This window comes from Budorcas taxicolor, chromosome 5 (genome assembly GCF_023091745.1).
Source record: "Budorcas taxicolor isolate Tak-1 chromosome 5, Takin1.1, whole genome shotgun sequence".
Taxonomy (NCBI): domain Eukaryota; kingdom Metazoa; phylum Chordata; class Mammalia; order Artiodactyla; family Bovidae; genus Budorcas; species Budorcas taxicolor.
The window spans coordinates 41,668,189-41,695,795 of NC_068914.1; the positions used below are offsets into that span (position 1 = coordinate 41,668,189).

Genomic DNA, 27,607 nt, shown 5'->3' on the forward strand with positions numbered 1-27,607 from the left:
TGTATGCACTCTACAAGAGACTCACTTCAGACCTAGGGCACATACAGACTGAAAGTGAGGGGATGGAGAAAGATATTCCATGAAAATAGAAATCAAAAGAAAACTAGAGTAGCAATACTCATATCAGACAAAATAGTCTTTAAATAAAGCCTACTGCAAGAGACAAAGGACACTGCATGATGGTCAAGGGATCAATCCAAGAAGAAGATGTAACAATTGGAAATATTTTTGCACCCAACATAGGAGCACCTCAATATATAAGGCAAATACTAACAGCCATAAAAGGGGAAATCTACACGATAATAGTGGGGCACTTTAATACTGCACTTATACCAATGGAAAGATCATCCAGATAGAAAATGAATAAGGAAACACAAGCATTAAATGACACATTAGACCAGATGGACTTGATATTTATAGGATATTCCCTCTGAAAGCAGCATACGCTGTCTTCTCAAGTGCACATGAAACATTCTACAGGATAGATCACATCTGGAGTGACACACCAAGCCTCAGTAAATTTAAGAAAATTGACATCATATCAAGCATCTTTTCCAACCATGACACTATGAGATTAGAAATTAATTACAGGAAAAAACTGTAAACAACACAAACACATGGAAGCTAAACAGTAGCTTCCTACTAAATAACCAAGAGATCACTGAGACATCAAAGAGGAAATTAAAAAAATACCTGGAAGCAAATGACGATGGAAACACAACTGCCCAAAATATATGGGATGTGGCAAAAGCAGTTCTAAGGGGGAAGTTTATAGCAATACTGTTCTACCTCGTGCAAGAAAAATCTGAAATAAACTACCTGACCTTAAATCTAAAATAACTAGAGAAAGAAGAAGAAATAAAACCCAAGGACAGTAGAAGTAAAGAAATCATAAAAATCAGAGCAGAAATAAATGAAATAGAAATGAAAAAAATAGCAAAGATCAATAAAACTAAGAGCTGGTTCTTTGAGAAGAAAAACAAAATTGTTAAACCTTTAGCCAGACTCATCAAGAAAAGGAGAGGACTCACATCAATAAAATTAGAAATGAAAGAGGAGAACTTAAAACTGACATCACAGATATACAAAGGATTAAAGGGACTACTATAGGCAACTGTATGCCAATAAAATGGACAGCCTGGGAGAAATGGACAAATTCTTAGAAACATACAACCTTCTAAGACTGAGCCAGGAAGAAATCAGAAAATTATAAACAGGCCAATCACAAGTAATGAAATTAAAACTGTGATTAAAAGCCTTTCAACAGACTAAATCCAGGACCACATGGCTTTACTGGCAAATTGTATCAAACATTAAGAGAAGAGCTAACACTTATCCTTACTCTGCAAAAGAATTGCAGAGAGAGGAACATTCCCATACTCATTCTACAAAGCCACTATCACCCTGATACCAAAACCAGACAAAAATGTCACACCCAAAAAGAATGTTATATGTCAGTATAACTGATGAACATAGATGCAAAAATCCTCAACAAAATACCAGCAGGCCAAATCCAGCGACACATTAAAATGATCATACACCATGATCAAATGGGATTTATCCTAGGGATGTAAATCAATGTGAGGCACCAAATTGAAGAATAAAAGCCATATGATTATCTCAATAGATACAGAAAAAGCTTTTGACAAAATTCAGTAGTCATTTATGATTAAAAAAAAAAGTCTAGAAAGTGGGCATAGAGGGCACCTACCTCAACATAATAAAGGCCATATATGACAAACCCAGAGCAAGCATTATTCTCCATGGTAAAAAGCTGAAAGCATTTCCTCTGAGATCAGAACAAGACAAGGGTGTCCACTCTTGCCTCTGTTTTTCAACATAGTTTTGAAAGTCCTAGCCATAACAGTGAGAGAAGAAAAATTAAAGAAGTCCAAACTGAAAAAGAAGTAAAACTGCCACTGTTTGAGATGACATGATAGTATGCATAGAAAAGCCTGAAGAAGCCACCAGAAAACTACCAGAGCTCATCAGTGAATCTAGAAAAGTGACAGGGTACAAAATTAATACACAGAAATCTCTTGAATTTCCTGTACACTAGCAATGAGAGATCAGAAATTATGGAAACAATCCCATTGACCATTACAATGAAAAGAATAAAATACCCAGGAGTAAATCTGCCTAAGGAGGCAAAAGATCTAGATGTAGAAAGTTATAAGATATTGATGGAAGAAATCAAAGATGATACGGAGAGATATACTATGTTCTTGGATTGGAAGAATCAGTATTGTGAAAATGACTGTACTGCTCAAAGCAATCTCTATCACATTACCAATGCCATCTTTCACAGAACTAGGAAAAAATTTGCAGTTTGTATGGAAATACAAAAGATCTCAAATAGCCAAAGCAGTCTTGAGAAAGAAGAATGGAGCTGGAGGAATCAACCTTCCTGACTTCAGACTATAAAATAGTAATCAAGACAGTATGGTCCTGGCCCAAAAACAGAAATGTAAATTCAGTGGAACAGAACTGAAGGCCCAGAGATAAACCCATGCACTATGGGCAACTTATCTTTGACAAAGGAGGCAAGGATATACAATGGAGAAAAGACAGCCTCTTCGATAAGTCATACTGGGAAAACTGGACAGCTACATGTAAAAGAATGGAGTTAGAACACTCACTAACATCATATACAAAAATAAACTCAAGATGGATTGAAGACCTAAGTGGAAGGCCAGACAACTATAAAACTTTTAGAGGAAAGCATAAGCAGAAGAAACTCCTTGACATAAGTTGCAGCAAGATCTTTTTTGATCCACCTCCTATAGTAATAATAAAAACAAAAATAAGCAAATGGGACCTAATTAAACTTAAAAACTTTTGCACAGCAAAGAAAACCATAAACAAGATGAAAAGACAGCCCTCAGAATGGGAGAAAATATTTGCAAGTGAAACAGCTGACAAGGGATTAATCTCTAAAAGATACAGACAGCTCATGCAGCTAAATATCAAAACAACAAACACCCCAATAAAAAAAATGGGTGGAAGACCTAAATAGACATTTCCCCAAAGAAGACATACAGATGGCCAACAAATACATGTAAGGATGTTCAACATCACTTATTATTCAGTTCAGTTCAGTCGCTCAGTTGTGTCCGACTCTTTGCGACCCCATGAACCGCAGCACACCAGGCCATCACCAACTCCCGGAGTTCACTCAGACTCGTGTCCATCAAGTCCGTGATGCCATCCAGCCATCTCATCCTCGGTCATCCCCTTCTCCTCCTGCCGCCAACCCCTCCCAGCATCTTTTCCAATGAGTCAACTCTTCGCATGAGGTGGCCAAATTCCCAGGGCTGATCTCCTTCAGAATGGACTGGTTGGATCTTCTTGCAGTCCAAGGGACTCTCAAGAGTCTTCTCCAACACCACAGTTCAAAAGCATCAATTCTTCGGCGCTCAGCTTTTTTCACAGTCCAATTCTCACATCCATACATGACCACTGGTTAAACCATAGCCTTGACTAGATGGACCTTTGTTGGCAAAATAATGTCTCTGCTTTTGAATATGCTATCTAGGTTGGTCATAACTTTCCTTCCAAGGAGTAAGTGTCTTTTAATTTCATGGCTGCAGTCACCATCTGCAGTGATTTTGGAGCCCCCCAAAATAAAGTCTGTCACTGTTTCCACTGTTTCCCCATCTATTTCCCATGAAGTGATGGGACCGGGTGCCATGATCTTCGTTTTCTGAATGTTGAGCTTTAAGCCAACTTTTTCACTCTCCTCTTTCACTTTCATCAAGAGGCTTTTTAGTTCCTCTTCACTTTCTGCCATAAGGGTGGTGTCATCTGCATATCTGAGGTTGTTGATATTTAGAGAAATGCAAATCAAAATGATGAGATACCACCTCACACTGGTCAGAATGGCCATCATCAAAAAATCTACAAACAACAAATGCTAGAGAGGGCGTGCACTGTTGGTGGGAATGTAAATTAATATAGCCATTACAGAAAACAGTATGGAGGTTCCTTGCTGCTGCTGCTGCTGCTGCTAAGTCGCTTCAGTCGTGTCCGACTCTGTGCGACCCCATAGACAGTAGCCCACGAGCGATCGCATTATTGTTTGTATACCCAGAGAAAACCATAATTTAAAAAGACACATGCGCTCTGATGTTCACTATAGCACTAAATGTTCATCAAGAGAGGAATGGACGAAGATGTACATGTATACAATGGAATGTTACTCAGCCATAAAAGGAATGAAATTGATTCATTTGTAGAGACTCATACACAGTGAAGTCAGAAAGAGAAAAACAAATATATATTAACACATATATGTGGAATCTAGAAAAATGTATAGATGGTCTTATTTGCAAAGCAGAAGTAGAGACACAGACATCGAGTATGGATACCGAGGGGAAAGGAGGATGGGATGAATTGGGAAATTGGGGTTGACACACATATGCTATTGATACCATGTATGAAACAGATAACTAATGAGAACCTACTGTATACCACAGGGAACTCTATTTAATTAATGCTCTGTGGTGACCTGATGGGAAGGAAATCCAAAAAAGAGGGGATATATGTATACATAGAGCTGATTCACTTTGCTGTACAGTAGAAACTAACCATTGTAAAACAACTAATAAGTCCAATAAAATTAAAAATTTTTTAAAAAAGACATGAATAGGTATGATCTTACCAAGGGGAAAGCATGAATGGCAAGCATAAGGCCACATGAAATGTTTCACCCACTTAGGTAAACAAATCTTGCCAAGTTTGATAATAGTAATATTGGCCAGAAGCAGGATCAAGGGGAAATTTCATATATTTGGCTGTAGATTACTGCTTTCACTTTGGCCAGCAGCACTTTTCATTGTCATGTAAAATGGAACATTTGCATGTCCTGCAGTCTCTCTGTTCTGCTCCTGTGCATATTCAGGAGAGAAGGATGTGCTTGTGCGCACAACTGCCTGGAGACCTGTTGAGAGCAGTATTTGTTCACAGTTGGAAACAAAATCATCCCAAATGTTTATGAGCAGCAAAATGGGCACATGTGACACTGCCACACAGTGTGGCATTCTACAGCAGCGTAAACAAATGACCCAAGTCAGAGGTGGACTAATTTTGCAATATAATGTTGAATAAGAACAGCAAGTTGGTATGTTGCAATGTCACATTTTTCAGTAAAGCTCATAAGCAAAACTATAGAATAAAGATATACATATGTAACCTATTTTTTTTTAAGATAAAGGTAAGGAAATTGCGAACAGAAAATTCAAGGTAAGTAACCTCTTGCTAAAGGGCAGGAGAATAGGATAGTAAAGTGACATACACATACAGGTGGAGCTACATAATTATTTTGGTTTCAGTTGAGTAATAAGGTTGTATGCTTTTGTAAGTTTCAATAATCAAGATAATAAAAACAAAATAGATTGCTCAAAGGGCTATATATGTTCTCCAGCACCCGCTTTTAGAGAAATACATGGTGCAGGAAAGCAGGGGGTATGAAAACCAGTCACCAGGCTGGCCCCAGGCTGGTATCTGGAAACAGGGATTTCAGAATCTCCTCCCACCTGATGTGCCCAGAGCTAAGAGTGGCTCCCCAGTGCCTGCGCCCTGTGTGTGAACAGTGTGGTTCACACTGGACATCTGCTCTCCTCTGGGGACTTGGGGTACCTGCCGGGCAGGTGTGTTCACATGATCGGTGCCCGGTACAAAGTATCTCATGAGCATTTCACTACTGGAATTAGTGCCACCTGTCTCCCCAGGGTCTTGAACGTGTGCCTGGTTTTCTCTAGACTTCATTCCCTGTGCTCCCTCTCCATGCCTTTTCCCTCTGACAGCTGTATGTCTTCTCACAGCGCCCAGGAGTCCTAGTGAATTACTGAACCCGGGGGGGGGGGGGGGGTCTTGGAGACCCCAACACAGCCTGTAACTTAGAATTGCAGGCTTTGTTAGAAAAGTTTTAGCAGGTTGACAGTTAAACAATAGCAGTCATATACACACTCAGGTACACTTGGCATAATATAACCTGGAGCCCAAGTAGGGGATGAACTTAGTGTCGGGGTTGATTGGTTGCTTGTCAGAAGAGGCGGTCCATGCAGGTTATGTGTTCTGGAGCAGTTTACAAAGTAATTAATTGATTGCAAACTAGTTACCAGCATTACTAACAAGCATGTGACGGTCATTGTACACACACTGTCGTAAAGAGTCCTTTTAACTTGTGTCTGGTTGGGTACTGAGCACTGAAATAAAGATGATGTGGTCAGAATTTTCTCAATTATGGTTCCACTGGAGGAAATGACTGCTTTTCAAATGAAATTGGATAACCGCTATCTGTTGTAAAACTCTTTATCGTGTACATAACGTTTCTTCCAGAGATGTGTTACATCAGAATTTTGAGAGTTACAAGCCGGAGGTCCAGGAGTTGATTTGTGTGGCTGATCGTTTGGGATCCCTGATGCAATACGAAACACCTGGTTTCCTGCCAAACAAGAGAATACACAGAGGTATTTTAAAATGATCTGAAAACAGGGCAAGGATTGTTCAACTGTGTTGTACTTTTGAAATGAATCATTTGTTGTGCTTACTCAAAATCTCCATGGGATATGAACAGAAATGAGTAGATTCATTCATACTGAATTCTGAGAGAAGAATGCTTCTGGCTTTGGCTCCCGTTCTGTTGCTTTGGTGTAGGTGTAGAATGTAGGTCATCAGTTATTGCTTTGAGTCAGACAGCTCATCCACCAGAGCCATCTTCCGCCTATAGGGTGAGGAGGGATTTGAACCTCAGTTCCTTCAGGATTGAGAGGGGACAAGTCTGCAGTCTCCAGTTCCCTCTAATAGAGCTGAGTTTTCATCAGGCCGTCATGATGGTAATGCATCTCTGGTCTTGTTGAATTACCAATACTTGTGATTCTCTTTTAATGATTCCTGAATTGTTCATTGAGTTGTTGGTGAAGATCATTTCCTCTAAAGGGTACGCACAAACTCTGTTTTCCCCATATTTCCTCCCTTTAGCCATGGGTTTGGCCGCATTAGAGGTCATGCAAGCTGTACAGCGTACCTGGACGAATTCCAAGGTCCGAATGAATGGGAAAACGCGGCTGATGCAGTGGAGAGACATGTTTGACATCGCAGTAAAATGGAGACGGTAACTGGCATTTAAATGAAAATAAACCAGAAGTCTAATCAATGTAATATAATGTTAAGTCTTCTCTAGTTAGCAGATTCTGAATCCCGTCTTATTAACTAATGTGTGTGCAGTCATGTCTGACTCTTTGTGACCCCCACGGACTGTAGCCTGCTAGATTCCTTTGTCCATTTTCCGGGCAAGAATACTAGAGTGGGTTGCCATTTCCTCCTCCTTTATTAACTAATAATAGATCTTATAAGTTATGTTTCCTGCTGTTATTCATTTTCATGAGAAAAACACTGCTCTCCTGGTAAACCTGCACTGACTTCTTACTTGGTCCAGTTGGAATATCTTTGGAATTTGCAGGTTTGTGTTTCATATTTTTAGATGTAATGGACTGAGAAGTTTTCTCCCCACTTTCACAAAGACTTGTACATGTTTTATTTTAATGCTTTTGAACATTTCTAGGTTTTGTAAGGTCTTCATTTTTAATAAGCTCTATTTTATAGGATTGCTGACCCAGACCAACCAGTGCTGTGGTTGGATCAAATGCCAGCAAGAAGTCTCAGCAGAGGTTTTAACAACCACATCAATTTAATCAGGTATGAACATTCTGTTTATCTTTCCTGTTTTCGTAGCAGTTTTTTTTTAATTAATTAAGTTAGTTTTGGCTGTGCTGGGTCTTTGTTGCTATGTGCAGACTTTCTCTAGCTGTGGTGCCCAGGCTTCTCAATGTAGTGAGAAGTGGCTTCTCTTGTTGCAAAGCACAGGCTCTAGGTGTGTGGACTTCAGTCGTTGCAGCATGGGGGCTCAGTAGTTGTGGCTCTTGGACTTAGTTGCCCTGAGGTGTGTGGGATCTTCCCAGACCAGAGATCAAACCCCATCCCTGCACTGGCAGGCTGATTCTTAACAACTGGACCACTAGGGAAGTCCAAGGAGATTATCTTAAATATTCAATTTACAGGGACTGCAAGCAACCCGTTTCTCCTTTCTTGGTGACTTTCGGACACAAATTAGCCCTGTATCTGCAGGGCCCTGCCTGCGTCACTTTGAGCTGGCCTGGTTGCAAAAAGAAGTGTTGTTCCTCTTTTCCAGTCTCTTTGGTGCAGAGCTCAGTTGAAGGGTAGAATGCCAGATTTTTGCCTAGATGTCCATCTTTGAATAGTCCTAAATTATAGAAAGTGCTTAGATGGATGACATTACGTTACCATTATATTATATACTTATAGTATTGTGGCTCAAAGAATTCTTGTAGTGAGGGAAAGGCTTCCCCCTTGAGCCACCGTGCGACACACAAAGGGTTTGGTTTAAAGGCACTGGGCGCTAAGCTGCCTTCCTGGGAGGTTGAACCAGGTTAACTGGAGAGCTTTGGTTTTGTCCAGAGGCTTCTGATAAGTCAGGGGTATGGGTGAAGTGCTCACCCTATTATCCCACCCTCTCAGTAAATGATGAGCAAATATTAAAAGCAGCAGCTCCAAGGGGACCCACTGAATTTAATTTTAGCTAAATTTTACAAATATGGTAGTTTTTTCACATTTAAAATGCTTCTAATTCCAGAAGCCTGAATCAAGAAAATATTGTACTATACAACTTCAACATTTGAGTTTAATGGAAATGTTATTAGGATATTTGGGGGATTTGTTTATTTATTTCTGGGGCTGCACTGGGTCTTCATTGCTACAGGCTGGCTTTCTCTAGTTGCAGCGAGTGAGAGCTACTCTAGTTGCAATGCACGGAATTTTCATTGCAGTGACTTCTCTCGTTGTGGAACACAGGCTCAGTAGTTGTGGCACATGGGCTTAGTTGGTCCACAGCATGTGGAATCTTCCCAGACCGGGACTCAAACTTGTGTCCCCTTCACTGGCAGGTGGATTCTTATCCACTGTACCACCAGGGAAGTCTTGGAATAGTTTTGAAAATGGAGGTTGGGGTAGGAATGGGAGGAAAATACTATTTATTTACAGTGGTGGAGGGGATGAAGACAGTGAGTCAATTACACACTCAGTAGGAGTATTAGCAGCTAAGGCTGTCAGGAACACTGGGAACGGGAGGGGGATATATTGCTGGGAAAGGGAAGGGATTCTTAACGGTAAAGTGTCAAATAAGTCTGGGCCTCATTTCAGCACTTGAGAACTTTTCTCCCTGCATTGGCATCTCTGGACTGAGTTTGGTACCTTTCTTCCAGAGTGCTCTCCGTTGTTGACCATCAGTTTTGCTAAGACAGGCGTTTGTTTCTCCCGTTCTTTGACTGCAAACAAACCAATGCCCCAAACCTCTTGGCTACATTATTCTCACGGCTCTCTTACTGTCCTTTTGAATTAATGTTGAAATTAGATACTGTGGAACATATCTCACTGTAAAAACATTCTCAACATATATTTTTTTCTTAACAGGGGTCAGGTGATCAACATGAGATACCTGGAATATTTTGAGAAAATTCTTCATTTTATTAAAGATAGAATTCTAGTTTATCATGGGTAAACTTTCAATTTTCTTTTTCATGGTAATGGATAGATTTTATATATTTTTCATTAGTTATATTTATGAAACTTGAAAAATTGACAGACTGAACAAAGTATATCACATTTTTACATAGTGTTTGGAATCATAAAGCCTTTCATAATCATTTATCAACCTTTTTTTTAACAGCTTTACAAAATCCATGGACCTCAACTGAGTGTTTTTAATCTTACAGTCTTGTGGCTTTTCTAGCCTCTCTCCTGTCTTTGAATTCAGTAAAAGCAGGATGTTTCTTTAAATTTCTTAATTAGGGATTAAATGGTGGACTTCAGCCTTAATACTCATTCTCCCTCAACTGAGAGGCTGTGCAGTGTAGATAGGACAGTGGACAAAAGGCCAGGGAAAAAGAATTCTGAAGGTTAGTTGTCACCAAGTAAATATAAAATTGGTATAAAAGCCTAGTAATATACTTCCATTTGAGCAACTTTAGGAATAAAAAACATATACTTCTAATTTCATAGTTGGAATAGGAGAATCAAAATTTTCTGACCAAGCCCAGACCCATGCATGTCCACATAGACACTGGCTGTCCATCCGTTCTGATTTTCCCTATTTCACATCTGGACAGACTGCTGTTTCCCTAATTCTCATCTGTAGCGCAATACTTATTAGATTAAACTATTCCCTTATTTTGATACTTTGGTTGTGGTCCACCATTTTGAATATTGAGCCACTTGTAATTAAGGATTTATCTAAATTAAAGGTAATAGCATAACTAATTACTGATTTCTGTGTTAATTTTAGTTGCTGTCTCTCTCTCTTTCCTCTTTAAAGCGCTAATAATCCTAAAGGATTGTTGGAAGTTAGAGAAGCTCTGGAAAAGGTCCACAAAGTGGAAGACCTCCTGCCAATTATGAAGGTAAATTTATCATCAAAATCACAGTAGTTGTTTTTAGGGGAAAAAATTAGTACTCTTTGAAAGAAGAACTTATTATCATTAGATGCATATTTGTCAATGTTATTAGTATTTTAAGTTTTATAAAGTGTGCCACTTAAAAACACTGATAAAAACACATTCTGAATAATAACCAAAATTAAAGCAGACCCTAGAAGGTAGGAAAATGCAATAAAGAAAGCAAAGTCAATTCAACTAAAGGTTGACAGAAAGGGAAGGGGGAACATTAAGATAAGGAGGGAATGTGTAGAATGGGTGATATGTCGTGAGTGACTGATTCTCTCCCTGAAAGAACAAGCATCTCAGATCGGTGTTTTAAAGCCCAGCTGCGTTCTGTTCACTGGAAACATCTGCAAGAAGATGATATTCAAAAAGTTCAAGGCTGAAAAGTAGGCCAGGCAAATGCTCCTGGAGAAAAGCAGGTGTGGCAATGTCAGTATCAGAAGTATTTGAATTCAAGATAAAGGGTTTTAAAAGTATAATCCATTAAGAAATTAGAACTTTATGAAGCTTTTCTCCAAACTACCCAAAATGTGCCCACAGTAGGAACATTTGATTTTTTTCAATTAATAGTTTGACCTATAACATAAAACTTGAATAAATATTCTCCTTGTAGCTATAGTAGATAAGACTAATGTACATCAAGTAAATGATAAGACATTTCTGTGTATGACAAAGCTCACACATTTCTAAAGCATAACCAGGAGGCATCTTGTCATGGGCAAAGCCATGAGCTGGCCCCACGGCCCAGGCCTGTCTGCTCGCTGGGCTGGGCCATCGCTCCTGACTCTCCTCCAGGCTCTTTGTGCTGATGAGCCTTGTTTCTGGCCAACCTGGTTATTCTGAGGGTCTTGTGAACTGAGGTGTGGTTCTCAGTCTTCTCAAACCTGTCTTAGCAAACCTGACATCAGCAAACCTGTTCAGATGGCCCCTTTACTACACTAAAATCAAATCCATAAGAATGTACATACTCAAAAAAAATCCCTTAGAAAGTCACCATAGTGCTGTTAAGGAGCTCTAAAAGCTAAGTTGTCTATAGGCAAGAAACAGTAGGTCAGCATTCAGGCATATCTTCATGAGAAGCCACAAAGAAGTAGCCGGTTGCTTGCACATGTGTGTGAAGTCTTGGTGAATGTGACGGCTCCAGAGGCAGCCCTGCAGCCATCTGTCATTTGGTGACTCAAGTATCATGAGCTATGACTTTGGTGATACGGTTTTCCATAATGGATGGTAAACCACACTTAATGAAGTTCTGTACAATGTACAGATATACTCTTTCCTCAGTTTATGTGCTGTTTGCATTTCTAGAAAAGTCAGTGGGTATTTCAACTGTATTTAGCGTGTGAGTGTAAAATGGAGTCTGATTCCAGGCCTAGGTAATTATTACATTATAAACAGCTTCTTCATCCATATGCAAATCCAGTGGGAGTCATGCCCGTGTGACTGTCCCTTGCACCTCATCCTTGTAGCCACACTCTCCCCTGAATTCCCCAAATGTCCCCCAGGGGGCAGAATGGCCCCACCAAGGACTGCTGGATGCACCAGACAAAGAAACTGGAGCCTGACTCAGATTTCAGTCTTTAGCTTTCCAATGGGTATTTTTGGCATTTAAATTTACTTTATTAGGCAGAATACAGAAGCAGCTGAGGGATATTTTAACACATATATATGAAAGTGAAAAATGAGAGTGTTAGTTGCTCAGTCATGTCCCACTCTTTGTGACCCCATGGACTGTAGCCTACCAGGCTCCTCTGTCCATGGAATTCTCCAGGCAAGAATACTGCCGTGGGTTGCCATTCTCTTCACCAGGGGATCTTCCCAACCCAGGGATTGAACCCGGGTCTGCTGCATTGCAGGCGAATTCCTTACTGCCTGAGCCACCAGGGAAGCCCGTTGTGTGTGTGTGTGTGTGTGTGTGTGTGTGTGTGTGTGCGCGTGCGTGCGTGCGTGCGTGCGTGCGTGCGTGTGTGTGTGTGTGTGTGCATGGAATTCTCCAGGCAAGAATACTGCCGTGGGTTGCCATTCTCTTCACCAGGGGATCTTCCCGACCCAGGGATTGAACCCGGGTCTGCTGCATTGCAGGCAAATTCCTTACTGCCTGAGCCACCAGGGAAGCCCGTTGTGTGTGTGTGTGTGTGTGTGTGTGTGTGTGTGCATGGAATTCTCCAGGCAAGAATACTGCCGTGGGTTGCCATTCTCTTCACCAGGGGATCTTCCCAACCCAGGGATTGAACCCGGGTCTGCTGCATTGCAGGCAAATTCCTTACTGCCTGAGCCACCAGGGAAGCCCGTTGTGTGTGTGTGTGTGTGTGTGTGTGTGTGTGTGTGTGTGTGCATGGAATTCTCCAGGCAAGAATACTGCCGTGGGTTGCCATTCTCTTCACCAGGGGATCTTCCCAACCCAGGGATTGAACCCGGGTCTGCTGCATTGCAGGCAAATTCCTTACTGCCTGAGCCACCAGGGAAGCCCGTTGTGTGTGTGTGTGTGTGTGTGTGTGTGTGTGTGTGTGTGTATTAAGAAAAGCATAATGCACAAAAGGCTGCAGTTGCTGGAGAGCTGCTAAGGGGCCCAGCATCACCCCCGCCCACCCCCACCCCACCCCCTCCCCGCCCCCAGTGTCTGGCTCCCAATGCAAAGTCATTGCCTGTTTGGCTATATCTGGGAATGGCCATCTCACTGTGGCCTTGCACACCGTGCCTCCACCCAGGCTGTGTGTGTACTGGTGTTTCTAAAGGCACACATAGAAGTAAATAAAACTATGCCTTTGTGTTTAAAGTGCTTGTTGAATGTGATGCCCTGACAGGTTCTTCTACACGACGTACTTCAGCCAAACAGCCAGGTTCAGAGTTACCTCAGTTCCCTTCTGGGCAGCTGGTTAGTGAATTAGGGGACTGGATGTCATGAGGGCCTGGGTCCCCGTTTCCATGTGCAGCTCAGGCAGGACCTCACCTTGCCTCATCTCACCAACTGGGTTTCCTCACCTGTGAGATTGAGGTCGTGGCCTATCTTATAGGCATGCAGGGAGCATTAAAGAGAATTGACGCATACCCTTAAGTGTTAGCACATTCTGCCCCTAAAAGTCCTTGTCCTCATGCAAAGACATCTCTTGTCTCAGCCCCTGCTGCCAGCCTTCCTGCCCACATCCATACATCTTCACCCTTCCCTGGACCTTAGTGAATGTCCACTGGTCACTGTTTTTAGACAGCCTTTTCCTCCAGTGTGTTTTGTGAAGCACCACCTCTTTTTATTTTACCGTCGGTTCTCTTATTCAAGTCTGTCAATCCTAAAAAATGCTGGCTACACTCAATAACCGAATTTGGGGAGGATGCTTCTGGAGCAATGACAACACCTATTTATTGGCTTTTCAGTTTGTCAGAAGTATTTTAAACAGAAAGCTGTGTTCATACTCATCACCCTTAAGAGCCATTCTTACCTCCAGTTCCTTTAAAATACTCTGCTTTGTTACTCTGGTCTGCACAGTTGGGATTTATGCATGTGTGTGTATGAAATTCTTGGTTGACAAAATTCTGAGTGCTTTTCAGACAGATAAGAGTCTACTTTGAAGAAGCACTAGCAAAAATGCATGGTGCTATTTTGAGTTGTAGGATGTTGAATACAGCTATTCTGCTTAGTGTCAAAGTTTCTGCCAATTAAGATGAACAAGAGAAAAGACCCAAATGGAGCTCTTAGGAGTGAGAATTGCCATTGAAGAAAGCTGTGTGCCTTTTGCTCTGAGGTTCTCTTCTGGCCTCTGGGGCCATGGGGAGTGTGACTTGGGCTGAGAGAGTGGATGGGGGCATAGGCGTCCTGGACACTAGCTGCCAGGACAGAGGACACAATGTCTTGCATTCTCTGAGCCTTCTTAGAAACAGCAAAGTCAGAGTTGGTGCTGCAGATTGGGAATTTACAATGAATCTCACTAGTAATGTGAATTTTCTTTTTCCTTGAAAGCAGTTTAATACTAAAACAAAGGATGGGTTCACTGTGAACACCAAAGTTCCCAGCCTCAAAGACCAAGGGAAGGAATATGATGGCTTCACGATTACGATTACGGGAGACAAGTACGTGCACTTCCTAAGTGTGGGTGTACAGAGGTGGGCAGGTGTCAGAAAGTGTGCAGACGCTTGGTATTGCCAGAGGAGGTTTGACATTCTGGGCTTTTGCTGTCTCCTGAAATGGAGATTATCAAGGTCCAGTGTATCACTAGAACCAGCTTTTTTGAAGCTTGTTGTAAGGAAGACTTTTACCAATTAAGTGAAAAAAAGATGAGAGATTGGCAGATTGAAGGCTGTTATTCGAATTTTAAATATAGTTTTAATTCATTGTGGGAGTACAAGTATGTCTTACTTAAAATTTAGAATATAGATAAGCAAAGATAAAAAACTTTAAATCATTGTTTCCTCTAAAAACTGAGATTATACTATACATATTGTTTTATAACCTGTTTCTTTTCTACCCTTGCTATGAACGTTTTCCCATACCTTATTCTTAAAAGCATTTCTAAAAATTGCTTAGTATTCTATTTTTGGACTATTGTAGAGTTACTCCTACCTGTTTTTAGTTGTCATTGATCATTTAGGATGTTTTCCACTTTTTCAGCTTATATAATAGCACCAAATGAAAATTTGTGTTAATAATCATTTTATGTCCATCTGAAACCCAAACTTCACCTCAGAGCCTCCGCATCGTTGAGCTTTGGTGGCATGGTCTTGACCCTCCGCAGTCACTGCCCTCCCCACAACACACGTTCCTCAGCTGCTGCCCTGAGCTCCACCACATCTGCGTCAGGGGTGTCTGGCAGCTCAGCGTTGGGCCCCACGTCCTCTCAGCCCCTCTGCCTCCTGGTCTCTTGCTTCCTTGTCAGGACTCACACCAGCCTTCAGGAAGAAACACCATTTAGCAAAGATTCTGTGGCTCTTCCTTTGAGGTCTCCGTCTCTACCTCAAGCCACTTATCAAAGTACCTTCCCAATAAAGATGGTTCTCCTCTCATAAAAGGAATTCCAGGGTTTCTATTGATGTAAAATTATTTTCTCCTCCCTCTTCACCCACCCATGATTAAGTTCCCAGCAGAAATGGAACTACTAAGTAAGAGTACATAAATCCTTCCCTCAAGCAGAGCATCTTCCTCAGCTGTTTCTTTTCATCCCATTTGTTGTTAGTCTTGCTTGGGGCCTCTGACCCCCACAAGGACTCATGACTTGTATCTCCATCTCTGGTCTCCTGGTGCCTGACCAGTGCTTCAGTGGGCTCCACCCCACTGGGTGTTCCCCTGGATCCAAAAATCCCTCCCTAGTCTGTACCCTGCCATTGCCTGTTGACTCCGCAATCATTTCCCCTGCCAGACAGGCAAGGCCTTTTGTAATAATGGCCTCAAACAGTACTTCCTGCTTTACCTGAAGCACTTTCCTGCCAGAATCAGGCTGGCCACTTCAGCTGGATGACTTGTTCCCCAAGGTCACCTCCTACCTCTTGGGTCTGTTTCACTCACATCCTCATCTTGAAGACCCAAGTTCTGGCCTCTTCTTCCACAAAGCATTTTCTGTTTGCTTCCAGATCTCCCGAATTAGATCAACTTTCTCCTTTGAACCTCTGATCAACTGTTAGGGCCCTACGCATGGACTCATAATCATCTGTGACCTTGTTTGCCCCTCCTTTCCTTGATAAAGACAGCTGCTTTGCCTTGTTGTTCTTCACAGGATCTAAGGACTATTTTCAGCATTTTGGTACTGGTGTTGCACAGTAAATACCTGTTGCACTGGACTTTTATCCCCCACCAGGCCTCATGTGGAGCTGCACATGCAGCAGAGATTTAAAAAATGAAACGGTGGAGGCCCCGGCTCCTGCTCTTCTGATGTAAAAGAGTGATTGTCTGATAAAATCGAAACACATTGAAATATGTTGTACTCTGTGTAGTTATTTCCTCCTCTGTTGGCTTAAGCTCATAAAAGACGTACATATGAACCTAGAGCCTATTATACAGATTGAAGTTAAGTCAGAAAGAGAAAAAGAGCTATCGTGTTTTAACACACATATATATGGAATCTAAAAAGATGGCACTGATGAACCTATTCTCAGGGCAGGAGTAGAGACACAGACATAGAGAAAGGACTTGTAGACACAGCGGGGGAGGGAAGGGTGGGACGGACTGAGACAGTACCGCTGAGATAGGCACATCACCGCGTGTAAAACAGAGCTAGTGAGAAGCTGCCGCGCGGCACAGGGGGCTCAGCTCCGTGCTCTCCGGTGAGCTGGGGGGGCGGGCGGGAGAGGATGTATGTATACTTACGGCTGACTCATGTTGTATGGCAGAAACCAGCACAACGTTGTAAAGCTGTTATCCTCCAATTAAAAATTAAAATTAAAAATAAGTTTGTTAAAAAAGTACATGCGGTTAAACTGAGCAAAATCTATTTGTGACAAAACCGCCTGCTGCGAGACACGCCTCGGCAGTCTGCTCAGGAAGGCGCAGACACTCCTCGCGTGTCCTGCCACATCGCCGAGCGCCACCCTGCTGCTGCCCCACAGCCCCGCCCCTGTGTTTAGCTTTGTGGATTGTATAATACATGCCTCTGACATACATTCTTGTATTTCTAGGGTTGGCAATATACTATTTTCTGTGGAAACTCAAACCACAGAAGAGAGAACACAATTATATCATGCCGAAATAGATGCACTTTATAAAGATCTAACAGCAAAAGGAAAAGTACTGATTCTCTCATCAGAATTTGGGGTAGGTTTCTGTTTGTCTTCATTTTATCCATGCTGCTATGATTCTTTCATCCTCTTTCATTGGGATCGTACATTTATGCTTGAAATCAGCTTTAAATAACCAGGAAATATTTCTTTCAATATCCTTATGGAGACAGTTCCCATATTTAATAATGACAGAAACTGAGAAAGGGGAATGTATGTAGGTACTCTGTTATATTATCATAAATTGGAGCTTTGTCAATATTTAAGTGTGTAGGTTGTGCATGATGGACATGACTGTTTCCTGGACTTGTGACCTCCTCCACCATTGCTTTCTGATTCAACGGGGAGCTACATCCTGCTCCCAAGGAGCTACAAGGTCACCTGCATGATTGTAGCTGTCGCTGTGTGGAGAGTATAGGGGGTGCTCCCTCTACATTCTGGAATGGATGCCCATAGCTTTTGGAAAGTTCCTTTATTTCTCTGGATTTTATTCAGTTTATACATGTAATTGGAGGAGGGCATGGCAACCCACTCCAGTTTTCTTGCCTGGAGAATCCCATGGACAGAGGAGCCTGGCAGGCTACAGTTCATGGGGTCACAAAGAGTCAGACACAACTGAAGAGATTTAGCATGCACACATATATATAATTAAGTATACTGATCACCTAAATCTCAGCGGCGGGGGTCTGTGGTGAGGCGGGGGTGGGGAGGGTAATGCTAATCAGAATCTTGGAGTAGAGAGGCCTGTAGTTTGAGAAAATGTATTCAATATTAATAAGCACTTTGTTTTATTTTAATCCTAATGTATATTTTGACTTTGCAAATAATGTTATAGACCAAAACAGATATCTACGTTTATCAGAAAAAGTTTGCCATTTTGAAGGCAGCTGAGAGCATACTGCTCAAAACTAAACTGTGCATATACCCTTCCATTAGAAAAAAATGATGTGAAAGAGTATAAAATATTCAGGGATATGAAAAGTAGGTCCTTGTAGGAGAAGAATGAAATAATCCTCTTCCTAGTAAATGATTCTGCTGTGCCTTATCACCTCATAAAAATGAGTTTATAATCTATTATTTAAGTTCACGAGCACATATCTTTTTTTCCTAGGAGGCTGATGCTGTTTGCAACTTAATCTTATCCTTAGTTTATTATTTTTATAATTTAATGCCGCTCTCTCGTGGATCCAGGTGGGTGATATCCTATAATCTGACAGTTTTGTAGTGAAGAACACACGCCTTTTGCTTACGTGTGCTGTGTGGGTATGAGTACAGGTATCCTAGCAATGGCGAGAAGCCCGCTTTGTGTTTCCAAAGTCCACCTGAAAGTGATGTCCTTGATTTACTGCATCATCAAGGATTCTGGAAGGTAGTTCTAGTAGAAGGTTCTTGGTGTTTACAGGCTGGAGCTCATTCATTCACAAAAATGTACCCAAGTCTCACTCTGTGAACTCATACGCTCACTGTGCTTTAATTCCTGGTGTTTGCCCAGACTGTTAACCTGCCGGCCCCAGATTCTGGCCATTAATTGACCTTTAGCCCTAATGTTTAATTCTTTTGCATCACCAACCATCCCAAAGTATTATTACTGTTATAAATGAATTCTACTCAGCAAATTCATCAGGAGTCTTTCAAGTGTCATTCAAACAAGGGTGTGTCTGTAGACCTTTCTTTTTATTCCCTTTTATTTGGTACCATGTACAGCGAATCAGGTGAATGGCGTATGCTGTTGTTAGCACATGTTTGAATTTAAGATGTTTTGGTTAAAATCATATACTTAAGTGTCTTGATCTCTGATTAATACTTTAGAAAGTAAAACTCTCCTAAATGTGGTAATAAGTTTTCTTGTACTATTAAAAAAGCACTGGGAGTTGGGCATGATGGGTGCAGGGGGTCCACTGTGTGGTGATGGATGGAAACTGGGCTGATGGTGATCACCCTGTGGTGTAGACATTTGTGCACCTGGAATTAACGAAATAAAAATGGCCTTGAAGTAGAATAGGAACAGAAATATTGTACCTTTAGCACAGCTGTTACAGGAATGCTACCTAGGTCTATAGCACGCAGGAGGCCTCCATGTGCCCTGTCCAGCCACCACTTGCAGGCACTGTGCACGCATGTGTTCACACAGCAGCTCTGTGGGCTTCTGTGTCACTTGAGAAGGAGGTCCAGCTCCAGTCACCCCTGTCTCCCCCTCAGCCCCTGCACCTGTCCGGTCCCTACGTCTCGTTGACTTTGCCTCCTAAACCTCTCCTATCCTCTCATGCTCTCCGCGCGTGCCATAGCTCAGATCTGCTCATCTCTTGCACTGTCCTTTCTTTTTTAAAAAAATATCCATTCAGTTCTCTATTTTTGGCTGCACTGGGTCTTCATTGCTCTGTGGGGGCTTTCTCTAGTTGCAGTGAGCTGGAGCTACTCCTTGTTGAGAGGGCATGGGCTTCTCCTTGCAGTGGCTTCTCCTGTTACGGAGCACTGGCGTTCAGGCTTCAGTAGCTGCAGCTCTCCAGCTTAGCTGCCTCGAGTCATGTGGGATCCTCTTAGACCAGGCATCGGACCTGTGTCCCCTGTGATTCACAGGCAGATTCTTAACCACTGGACCACCAGGGAAGTCCCCTGCTTATCTCTTGCTCTGACCTTTCTAACTGGTCTCTCCGTTTCCAGGCTTTTCTTTTTCCCTGTCTGTGTCCCAGTTCTTTATATCTGTTGGCTCAGGTGCCAACTCAGTGGCGTGATGCACAGTGCCAGCTCCTCCCTGCCCTGCTTTACCATGGCCTCATCACCTTTCCTGTCATCTACCCTCTCTCCATCCTCACTCTGGCCCCTCCACCACACCCCCTGCTTGTCCAAACACCTTCCTGTCCCTCCCAGCCGGCCCACTTCCCTGCCTTCTCTATCTCCATTGCCCTGCCCATGGCCTTCAAAGATGGGGAACATGTGTCCATGGCCTCTGTGAGGGCTTCCCTATTAGGTGACTGCAGGGCTGACGCCATTTCTCTGGTGTCCACTTGCAGAGGCAAGAGCTCTGTCTTGGCTGTCTTTGTCCTGGGGTGCCTCTCACAAAGCACACAGCTGACGTCATAATAAAAATGTCAGAGCCCAGAGTGAGTCTGGACATGCCAGGAAGGAAGTGCACATAACCCAGCCTTCAGACCAGTCTGTTAGTACTTTCTGTGATGCGTTCTTTTTCTTCTTTGGGGCCAAAGTTTTTATTTTTATTTTTTTTTATTTTTATTTTTTTTTTTATTATTATTTTTTTTTTAATTTTAAAATCTTTAATTCTTACATGTGTTCCCAAACATGAACCCCCCTCCCACCTCCCTCCCCACAACATCTCTGTGGGTCATCCCTATGCACCAGCCCCAAGCATGCTGTATCCTGCGTCAGACATAGACTAGCGATTCAATTCTTACATGATAGTATACATGATAGAATGCCATTCTCCCATATCATCCCACCCTCTCCCTCTCCCTCTGAGTCCAAAAGTCCGATATAGACAGCTGCGTCTTTTTCCTGTCTTGCATACAGGGTCGTCATTGCCATCTTTCTAAATTCCGTATATATGTATTAGTATACTGTATTGGTGTTTTTCTTTCTGGCTTACTTCACTCTGTATAATCGGCTCCAGTTTCGTCCATCTCATCAGAACTGATTCAAATGAATTCTTTTTAACGGCTGAGTAATACTCCATTGTGTATATGTACCACAGCTTTCTTATCCATTCATCTGCTGATGGACATCTAGGTTGTTTCCATGTCCTGGCTATTATAAACAGTGCTGCGATGAACATTGGGGTACATGTGTCTCTTTCAATTCTGGTTTCCTCGGTGTGTATGCCCAGCAGTGGGATTGCTGGGTCATAAGGGAGTTCTATTTGCAATTTTTTAAGGAATCTCCACACTGTTCTCCATAGTGGCTGTACTAGTTTGCATTCCCACCAACAGTGTAGGAGGGTTCCCTTTTCTCCACACCCTCTCCAGCATTTATTGCTTGCAGATTTTTGGATCGCAGCCATTCTGACTGGTGTGAAGTGGTACCTCATTGTGGTTTTGATTTGCATTTCTCTGATAATGAGTGATGTTGAGCATCTTTTCATGTGTTTGTTAGCCATCCGTATGTCTTCTTTGGAGATGTGTCTATTTAGTTCTTTGGCCCATTTTTTGATTGCAAAGTTTTTATTTTTAAACGCTAGTAATATGTTTGCATTTACAAAGTATATTATATATATGTGCATTTTAAAGCCAAGCCTCATGCAGTTAAAAATATAAGCAAGCAAGGACTTCCCTGGCAGTCCAGCTGTTAAGACCCGTGCTTCCAATGCAGGGGGCTTGGATTCAGTCCCTGGTTGGGAAACTAAGATCCCACATGCCATGTGATGTGGCTGATAAAGAATTTTTTAAAATAATAGAAAGCAGGCACATTTTCTAATTTAGTGTTTTCCTATAAGAATAAGAAAACCAATTGAAAAGAAAACTCCTAATTAAAAGTAACTTTTTGTCTCAGAAAAATATTATTGTTACACATTTACCCTTAAATTAGTAAACCAGTAAATATTTTTCTTAGTAAATCAGCAAACATTTTTAGAACAAATGAAAATATTCTTTTGTTTAATGTCCAAAGAATTGTTAGAAGAAATACGACGCCATCTTCTAGGATGGGAAGTCCATGGTGAGCGCTAGCATGGTAACCGTCTGCAGGCTGGACTGACTGGTAACTGTTCTCTATCTGAATAGTGTGATCGCTTACTCAGTGATTGTGGGAGCGCTGATGGCGAGTGGAAGAGAAGTAGCAGGAAAAATTCCCAAAGGGAAGGTATGTTGGAGCTGGAGCCAGAAGGGAAAGGTTTCAGTTCCAGTCTGTGGAGTTGTATGTTAAGACACACAAATGAATCGAATCCCAAAGGGAGCCTCCCCTCCATCTTTAACCACATTCTTAAATCTCTTTCTCTTTCAGTTGGTTGACTTTGAAGCTATGACTGCCCCGGGTTCAGAGGCCTTTAGCAAAATAGCTAAAAGCTGGATGAACTTGAAAAGGTAACTGCTTGATAGGGGTCAACAAAAGGATGTGAAACTGGAATCGTACTAATTTTTTATGGGTTATGATTATGTAATGAATTTAATTTGCTTTTCAAAGTTACTATGTTTTTGTTGTCATTTACGACCCCTTAACAGGTGAGTGTATGGATAAAAGTGAATAATGAATAACATAAGGAAGCCAGTTTGTGAAGGAAGGGTTACAAATGTCTTACTTATATAGTCAGATATTCCTGTCTCTTGGCTCATTGATCCTTTGTCCCAGACTTGCAGGGTCAGTATTCAGGAGTGATTTTGAAAACTGAGCTGGACCTGACTCAGACTTCTCTGGGTGGTGGCACCTGCCTTTCAGCTGCATTTTTCCTTTACTCTTTGTTTGGGGAAGGTTGCTTTACTGTAATTTAGGTACAAAATACATAGGAGTCAGGGAAGGCTGCAAGAAATTACCCCTGACGGTTACCGTGGGAGGGCCCAGTACTATGGTCTTCCCTGGCTCTTGTTTTCAAAAGCACCACAGGAGCACATAAATATATACATTTGGGCTCAAATTAAACTCACCGGTGCTTTCATAGTTAATTTTGTTGTTGTTGTTCAACCCTAAGTCATGTCCAGCTCTTTGCAACTTTGTGGGCTACAGCATGCTAAGTTCCTCTGTCCTCCACTGTCTCCCAGAGTTTGCTCAAATTCACGTCCATCGAGTCTATGATGCCATCCAACCATCTCATCCTCTTCCGCTGCCTTCTCCTTTTGCTCTTAATCTTTAAGCACATCTCACTATTTACCCTTATTGACTCTTGCTCCTTCTCCATGTTTTTTTTTTTTTAATATCATAGAAACTTCCAGTTTTGCCTTTCCATATCTGTTCAATATAGCAACCACTCTAAAAATCACTGGATAATCTGTGCTCTGTTTAAAACAGAAGTTTGTCTCTGTAAGATATTTTGGTCCCATTTGTAAGTATTCCATTAGCTTTGTAATGAAAACTAACAGTTACACTTCCTTCTAGTATATTTTTGTCTCAGCTTTGTAATGAAAACTAACAGTTACACTTCCTTCTAGTATATTTTTGTCTCAGGTTTACTAGTTTACATATGTTTTAGTAACATGATCATAAGGTCAAAGGCCTTGCCTCTGTTTCCTGCATAATTTTACAGTGTTGATCTTTCAACAACTCTTTGAGGAAAAAATAGCAACGCCACCTTATGTTGTGCAGCTATAGGTTCACAATGTAATTGAGACCCATTCCACACTCCTTACCAGGAGTAAGTAACTCTGGGAGTTAGAAATACCGTCCTCCTTCCTGCAAATACAGGGAAGTGGGTCTGAGAGGAACCACTAAAGCTGATAAGGATCAAGGCTGGACCCAAATCATGTGTCTTCAGGTTCCATGTCTAGCGTGTGCCTCAGAAGGATGTGTTTGTGTAACACTCGCTGAGTAAGTCAGAGACTGATTTTCTTTCTGGGGGCTGGGTGAGTCTACCTGCATCTCATGACGGGAGCCTGCTGATACCCCATTCATTGCTACAACGGGATCAGCTCTGCTCACAGGTGCCCCTGCTATATGCTAATGTCTGATGTCACACATGTGGAGTACTGTAAAGTGAATATTGTAATAGGAATCGATATAATATAAGCTTTGCCCTTTTTGGTAAAATTGTGTTGATTTTCACACCTTTTCTTTGCGTTTTTCTCTTTTCAGTATTTCACCTTCTTATAAGACTCTTCCGTCTGTGTCAGAAACGTTCCCAACGTTAAGATCAATGATCGAGGTGCTAAACACAGACTCCTCTCCACGCTGTCTTAAGAAACTCTAGTTACGCTGTGATATTTATACAAGTAAAGGGCCGGACCTCTTGCTTCTTAAGTTATTTTTTAAAACATGGAATTATAAAGAAATTAGGTCCTTTATTACTTTTGATACCAATTTTTGATAGGAATTGAATACTTGAAATCATTTTATTTACCTTTCTGAACCATAACAGAAAGCATGAAAGAGGGTTTTGAGGGGACAGAAGAGCTCTGTTGTCGGGGAGGGGAGGCATTTGCGTTAGCCAGTGGCCACTTGGTTTCCACTTACAAAGTCATACGACTCCTTCCTCATGGCGAAAAAAGTTTACTCCAAAAACCAAAAATTAACAATTAAAGGGAACAAAAGCTACAACAAAACAGGAGTATTTTCATTCCTTTAAAAATCTGGATATTTTTCAAAGACCTTCTTTTTATGCACACTGTGATAACGCGTCTTGTTTTCAACTGATATCGTCCTCACGTGTGGGTTCTCCGTTTTGTTTGAACCGTGGAAGATTTGTGGCCATCAGCATGCCTGGAGCTCATGACCTGGGACACTTACATTGAATGATACAGACAGTATTTGCCAGTGACTCAAACACTGAATTATTGAAACAAGTTTTATTTGTTTTTTTTCCTCTTTATTGGAAAAAATAAATGGGGTGATTTCTATAAATCACCAGTTTTTGACACTGGATTATGTATGTTTTTATTTTGTGAGCCAGTTTCACTTTCAGGTATAAGAACAGTCAGAAAATTGCTAACTTTCTTTTGCAGACAGGATAAATGACAGTGCATTGCCGGGGTCCAGCCCCAGTGGATCCAGGGTGATTCGAAGCGTGGACGGCGTAGGCGAGAAGAAACTTATTTATTTTTTAATATAAGAATATAAGATTAGATTAGGGAGAAATAGTGTAGTAGGAAAATTAAGTGGAGAAAGAAGGCTGAATAACTTGGTTTACGTGGGAAGCCAATAAAGTTCCAGACAAGGAGCTTGCACCATCTACGTTAGGCCACCGGCGTCCTCTTGAATATCGGGGAGTGCCCCGCCTTGGGCTCCCCCTCGCGTGGATCTTGAAAGCCGGGACAAGTAAGTAGACATGGTGAGCCTCCACGCCCCAGATAGGAATTCAGCCAGAAATTAGGAGACACGGGGGAAACCAGTCCAGCAACTGGCCCGTCCTCTATTGTTCAGAAGGCCTTTTATACTTTTTGATTATACATAGAGATCAATGGGTAACACAAAGTTATGCAGCGTTAGCAGCCCAGACTCTTATCAAAACCAGGCTTTTCTCTCTGCATACAAGTCTTAGGTGATTTACATCATCTTCCGGCCAAAGGGGCCAATTAACATTTTACAGCCTTTTTTCTGATAAGGGTTTGTCAACCAGAAGACTTATCTGTGTTGATCTTCCCAAAGTCTGGTGCCGCTCTCAGAAAGCACTAAATAAAGTTCCATTCTTACATAGCAAAGATACAGCAACTTATAACAAATAAAAGGAGTACAGTGATGTACAACAAAAGAAAAGTAATTAACTCAAAAGTCTAGTGTTGCTAACATCAAAACTATTATATATCTTTTTCCATATCCCATTTACCTTGATTAACATCCTCCCAGGTGCCTAAAAGATAAAGAATATGGAGGCCTGGCAGTAATCATTGAGTCAGCAGTGAAATCCTGTCACCAATATGATTTTTAGCTCTTTAGAAAAGGCTCTGTATCTTTAAGATGCTTTTAAGCTTTGTGCCTCTTGCGGTTGGGTTGGGGGGCTGTAAGCAATTCACAAGCTATAAGAGGTCCAGGAACCTGTTAGGCAAGCTAGAGAGCTATCAGAGGGGTTTAACTGAAACTTCCCTTTCAAATGCAGAAGACTAAAGCCCTGATTTGACTTTTTCCAGAGAAGATCAGAAGAGTGGAAAAGCAGGCAGATTCTTATTTTTTTGGGGGGTGGATGCTCAGGAAATTCCCAGGGGAACCCCTGAAGTCTGATCACGTCCTTGCATTTTGTCAGGCTTCCTTCCGCATGACCTTGTCCCAGGTGGGATTCCTCACGCTGGCCCCCGGCAGTGCATAAATGAGTTCAGTTAAACACCATTTCCAGTCATTTTCATTTTTCTTTGTTCTCTGTTAAAGAGTGAAGCTAGTCACTGCTTTCTGTTACTCAGTTTCTGTCTTGCAGACTCTTGTGAGGAGGACACAGCAGTGTCTGCATGTCTGCAGGCGTCCGTGCTTGGTAGAGACGCCACCCTGGCACTGGCCGTGTGGCCTGGCACTTGCAGCGTGATCAGCAGAAGGCCGCTGTTTGGACAGATAGGACCTGCCCTTTGGACAGGTGCTGTTCTGGGCACTGACGTGTGTTTCAAAACACGGAGATGTGGCTCGTAGTCTCGTCTCATCTGGATGGTGATACAAATCGTCAGGCACACCTCATTTTATAAAGAGAGCTCACAGCCACAGTCAGCTTTCCCCAGAGTCTTTGTTTTCATTTTACAGATAAGAGGGTTGAGGCTTTGGGAGCTTGACGACTCTCCCAGGTGCCCCCAAAGCCAAGGTGCTAGGGTCCAGCCAGGCCGTTCTGGCCCCAGGGCCTGTCCTGCCCCACCGTGGTCTCAGTGCACCAAGGATTCATTTCCAGCTTCTTCTCAAGATTCAGCATATTTAACTCTGTTCCATGCAAAATCTCCCATCGATCCGTTAGGTTGCTCTGCACTCTCAACTTCCTGCTGTTTGATCTGTATCCAGATATAGCCTACAGGATTGCAGAGTGAGAGGGGGATTGTAGAGATTAAGCAAAGGAGAAATGAGTGAGTTTCTAAACTTTTCCCTCTTCTTGCCTATCATCCCAAAGTCAAAATCTTTCAATTTCTTCAAGGATTTTTCTTCATGTTATCACCAACTCTTCAAAATTTTTAATTGTGAGACATATATTTTTCAGTTAGGGAAATGGTCCAAATAAATTAACTGACTTTTCTAAAATATGACAATGTGTCCACACCCCAAAGTTAGAATGTAATTTTCCCTTAAAACTTCGTTTCCCAACTCCAAATTGCTACATTTCAGTTTTTATTTAAATATTTAATTTTCTCCTCATGCAAGTATTATAACTCCATATAGGGCTTCTCAGGCGGCTCAGTGGTAAAGAATCCACCTACCAGTGCAGGAGATGCAAGAGATGCAGGTTCAATTCCTGGGTTGAGAAGATCCCTTGGAGTAGGAATGGCAACCCACTGCAGTATTCTTGCCTGGAAAATTCCATGGACAGAGGAGTCCAGTGGGCTGCAGTTTATGGGGTCGCAAAGAGTCAAACATGACTGAGCATGCACACATCATTAGACATACTGAAATGCTAAATTCTGTGATCGCAGGATGATCTGGGAAAACCTTCCATCTTCTGCCTGAGTCCCAGAATACTTGAGCTCACTTGACTATGGCCTGAACAGAACATTATCAGCAGGTTTGTTTGGTGGCTGAGAAGATACTGTCTGTTGGGCTCCTCTTCCATCATTCAGGGTTTTTGTCTCAAGAAAGCCATGAAATTTTGGCATGCATTTTTATATCATAATATTTAAAATTCTCTTTTA

The 27,607-nt window shown here is 41.9% G+C and overlaps 1 protein-coding gene across 1 annotated transcript in view; it reads left to right on the plus strand.

Annotated features, from left to right (window-relative positions):
• Positions 1-24,620, plus strand: part of TTC13 (tetratricopeptide repeat domain 13) — an 82,792-nt gene extending 58,172 nt beyond the window's left edge. Inside the window, exons 13-23 of the mRNA XM_052640040.1 lie at positions 6,340-6,470; positions 6,982-7,114; positions 7,606-7,698; positions 9,490-9,573; positions 10,391-10,475; positions 14,467-14,573; positions 17,109-17,244; positions 18,319-18,398; positions 21,938-22,016; positions 22,158-22,237; positions 23,937-24,620. Of these exons, the coding sequence (XP_052496000.1) occupies positions 6,340-6,470; positions 6,982-7,114; positions 7,606-7,698; positions 9,490-9,573; positions 10,391-10,475; positions 14,467-14,573; positions 17,109-17,244; positions 18,319-18,398; positions 21,938-22,016; positions 22,158-22,237; positions 23,937-24,051 (1,123 nt within the window). The 3' untranslated portion in view covers positions 24,052-24,620. The remainder of the gene's footprint in view (positions 1-6,339; positions 6,471-6,981; positions 7,115-7,605; positions 7,699-9,489; positions 9,574-10,390; positions 10,476-14,466; positions 14,574-17,108; positions 17,245-18,318; positions 18,399-21,937; positions 22,017-22,157; positions 22,238-23,936) is intronic.
• The last annotated feature ends 2,987 nt before the right edge of the window (positions 24,621-27,607 follow it).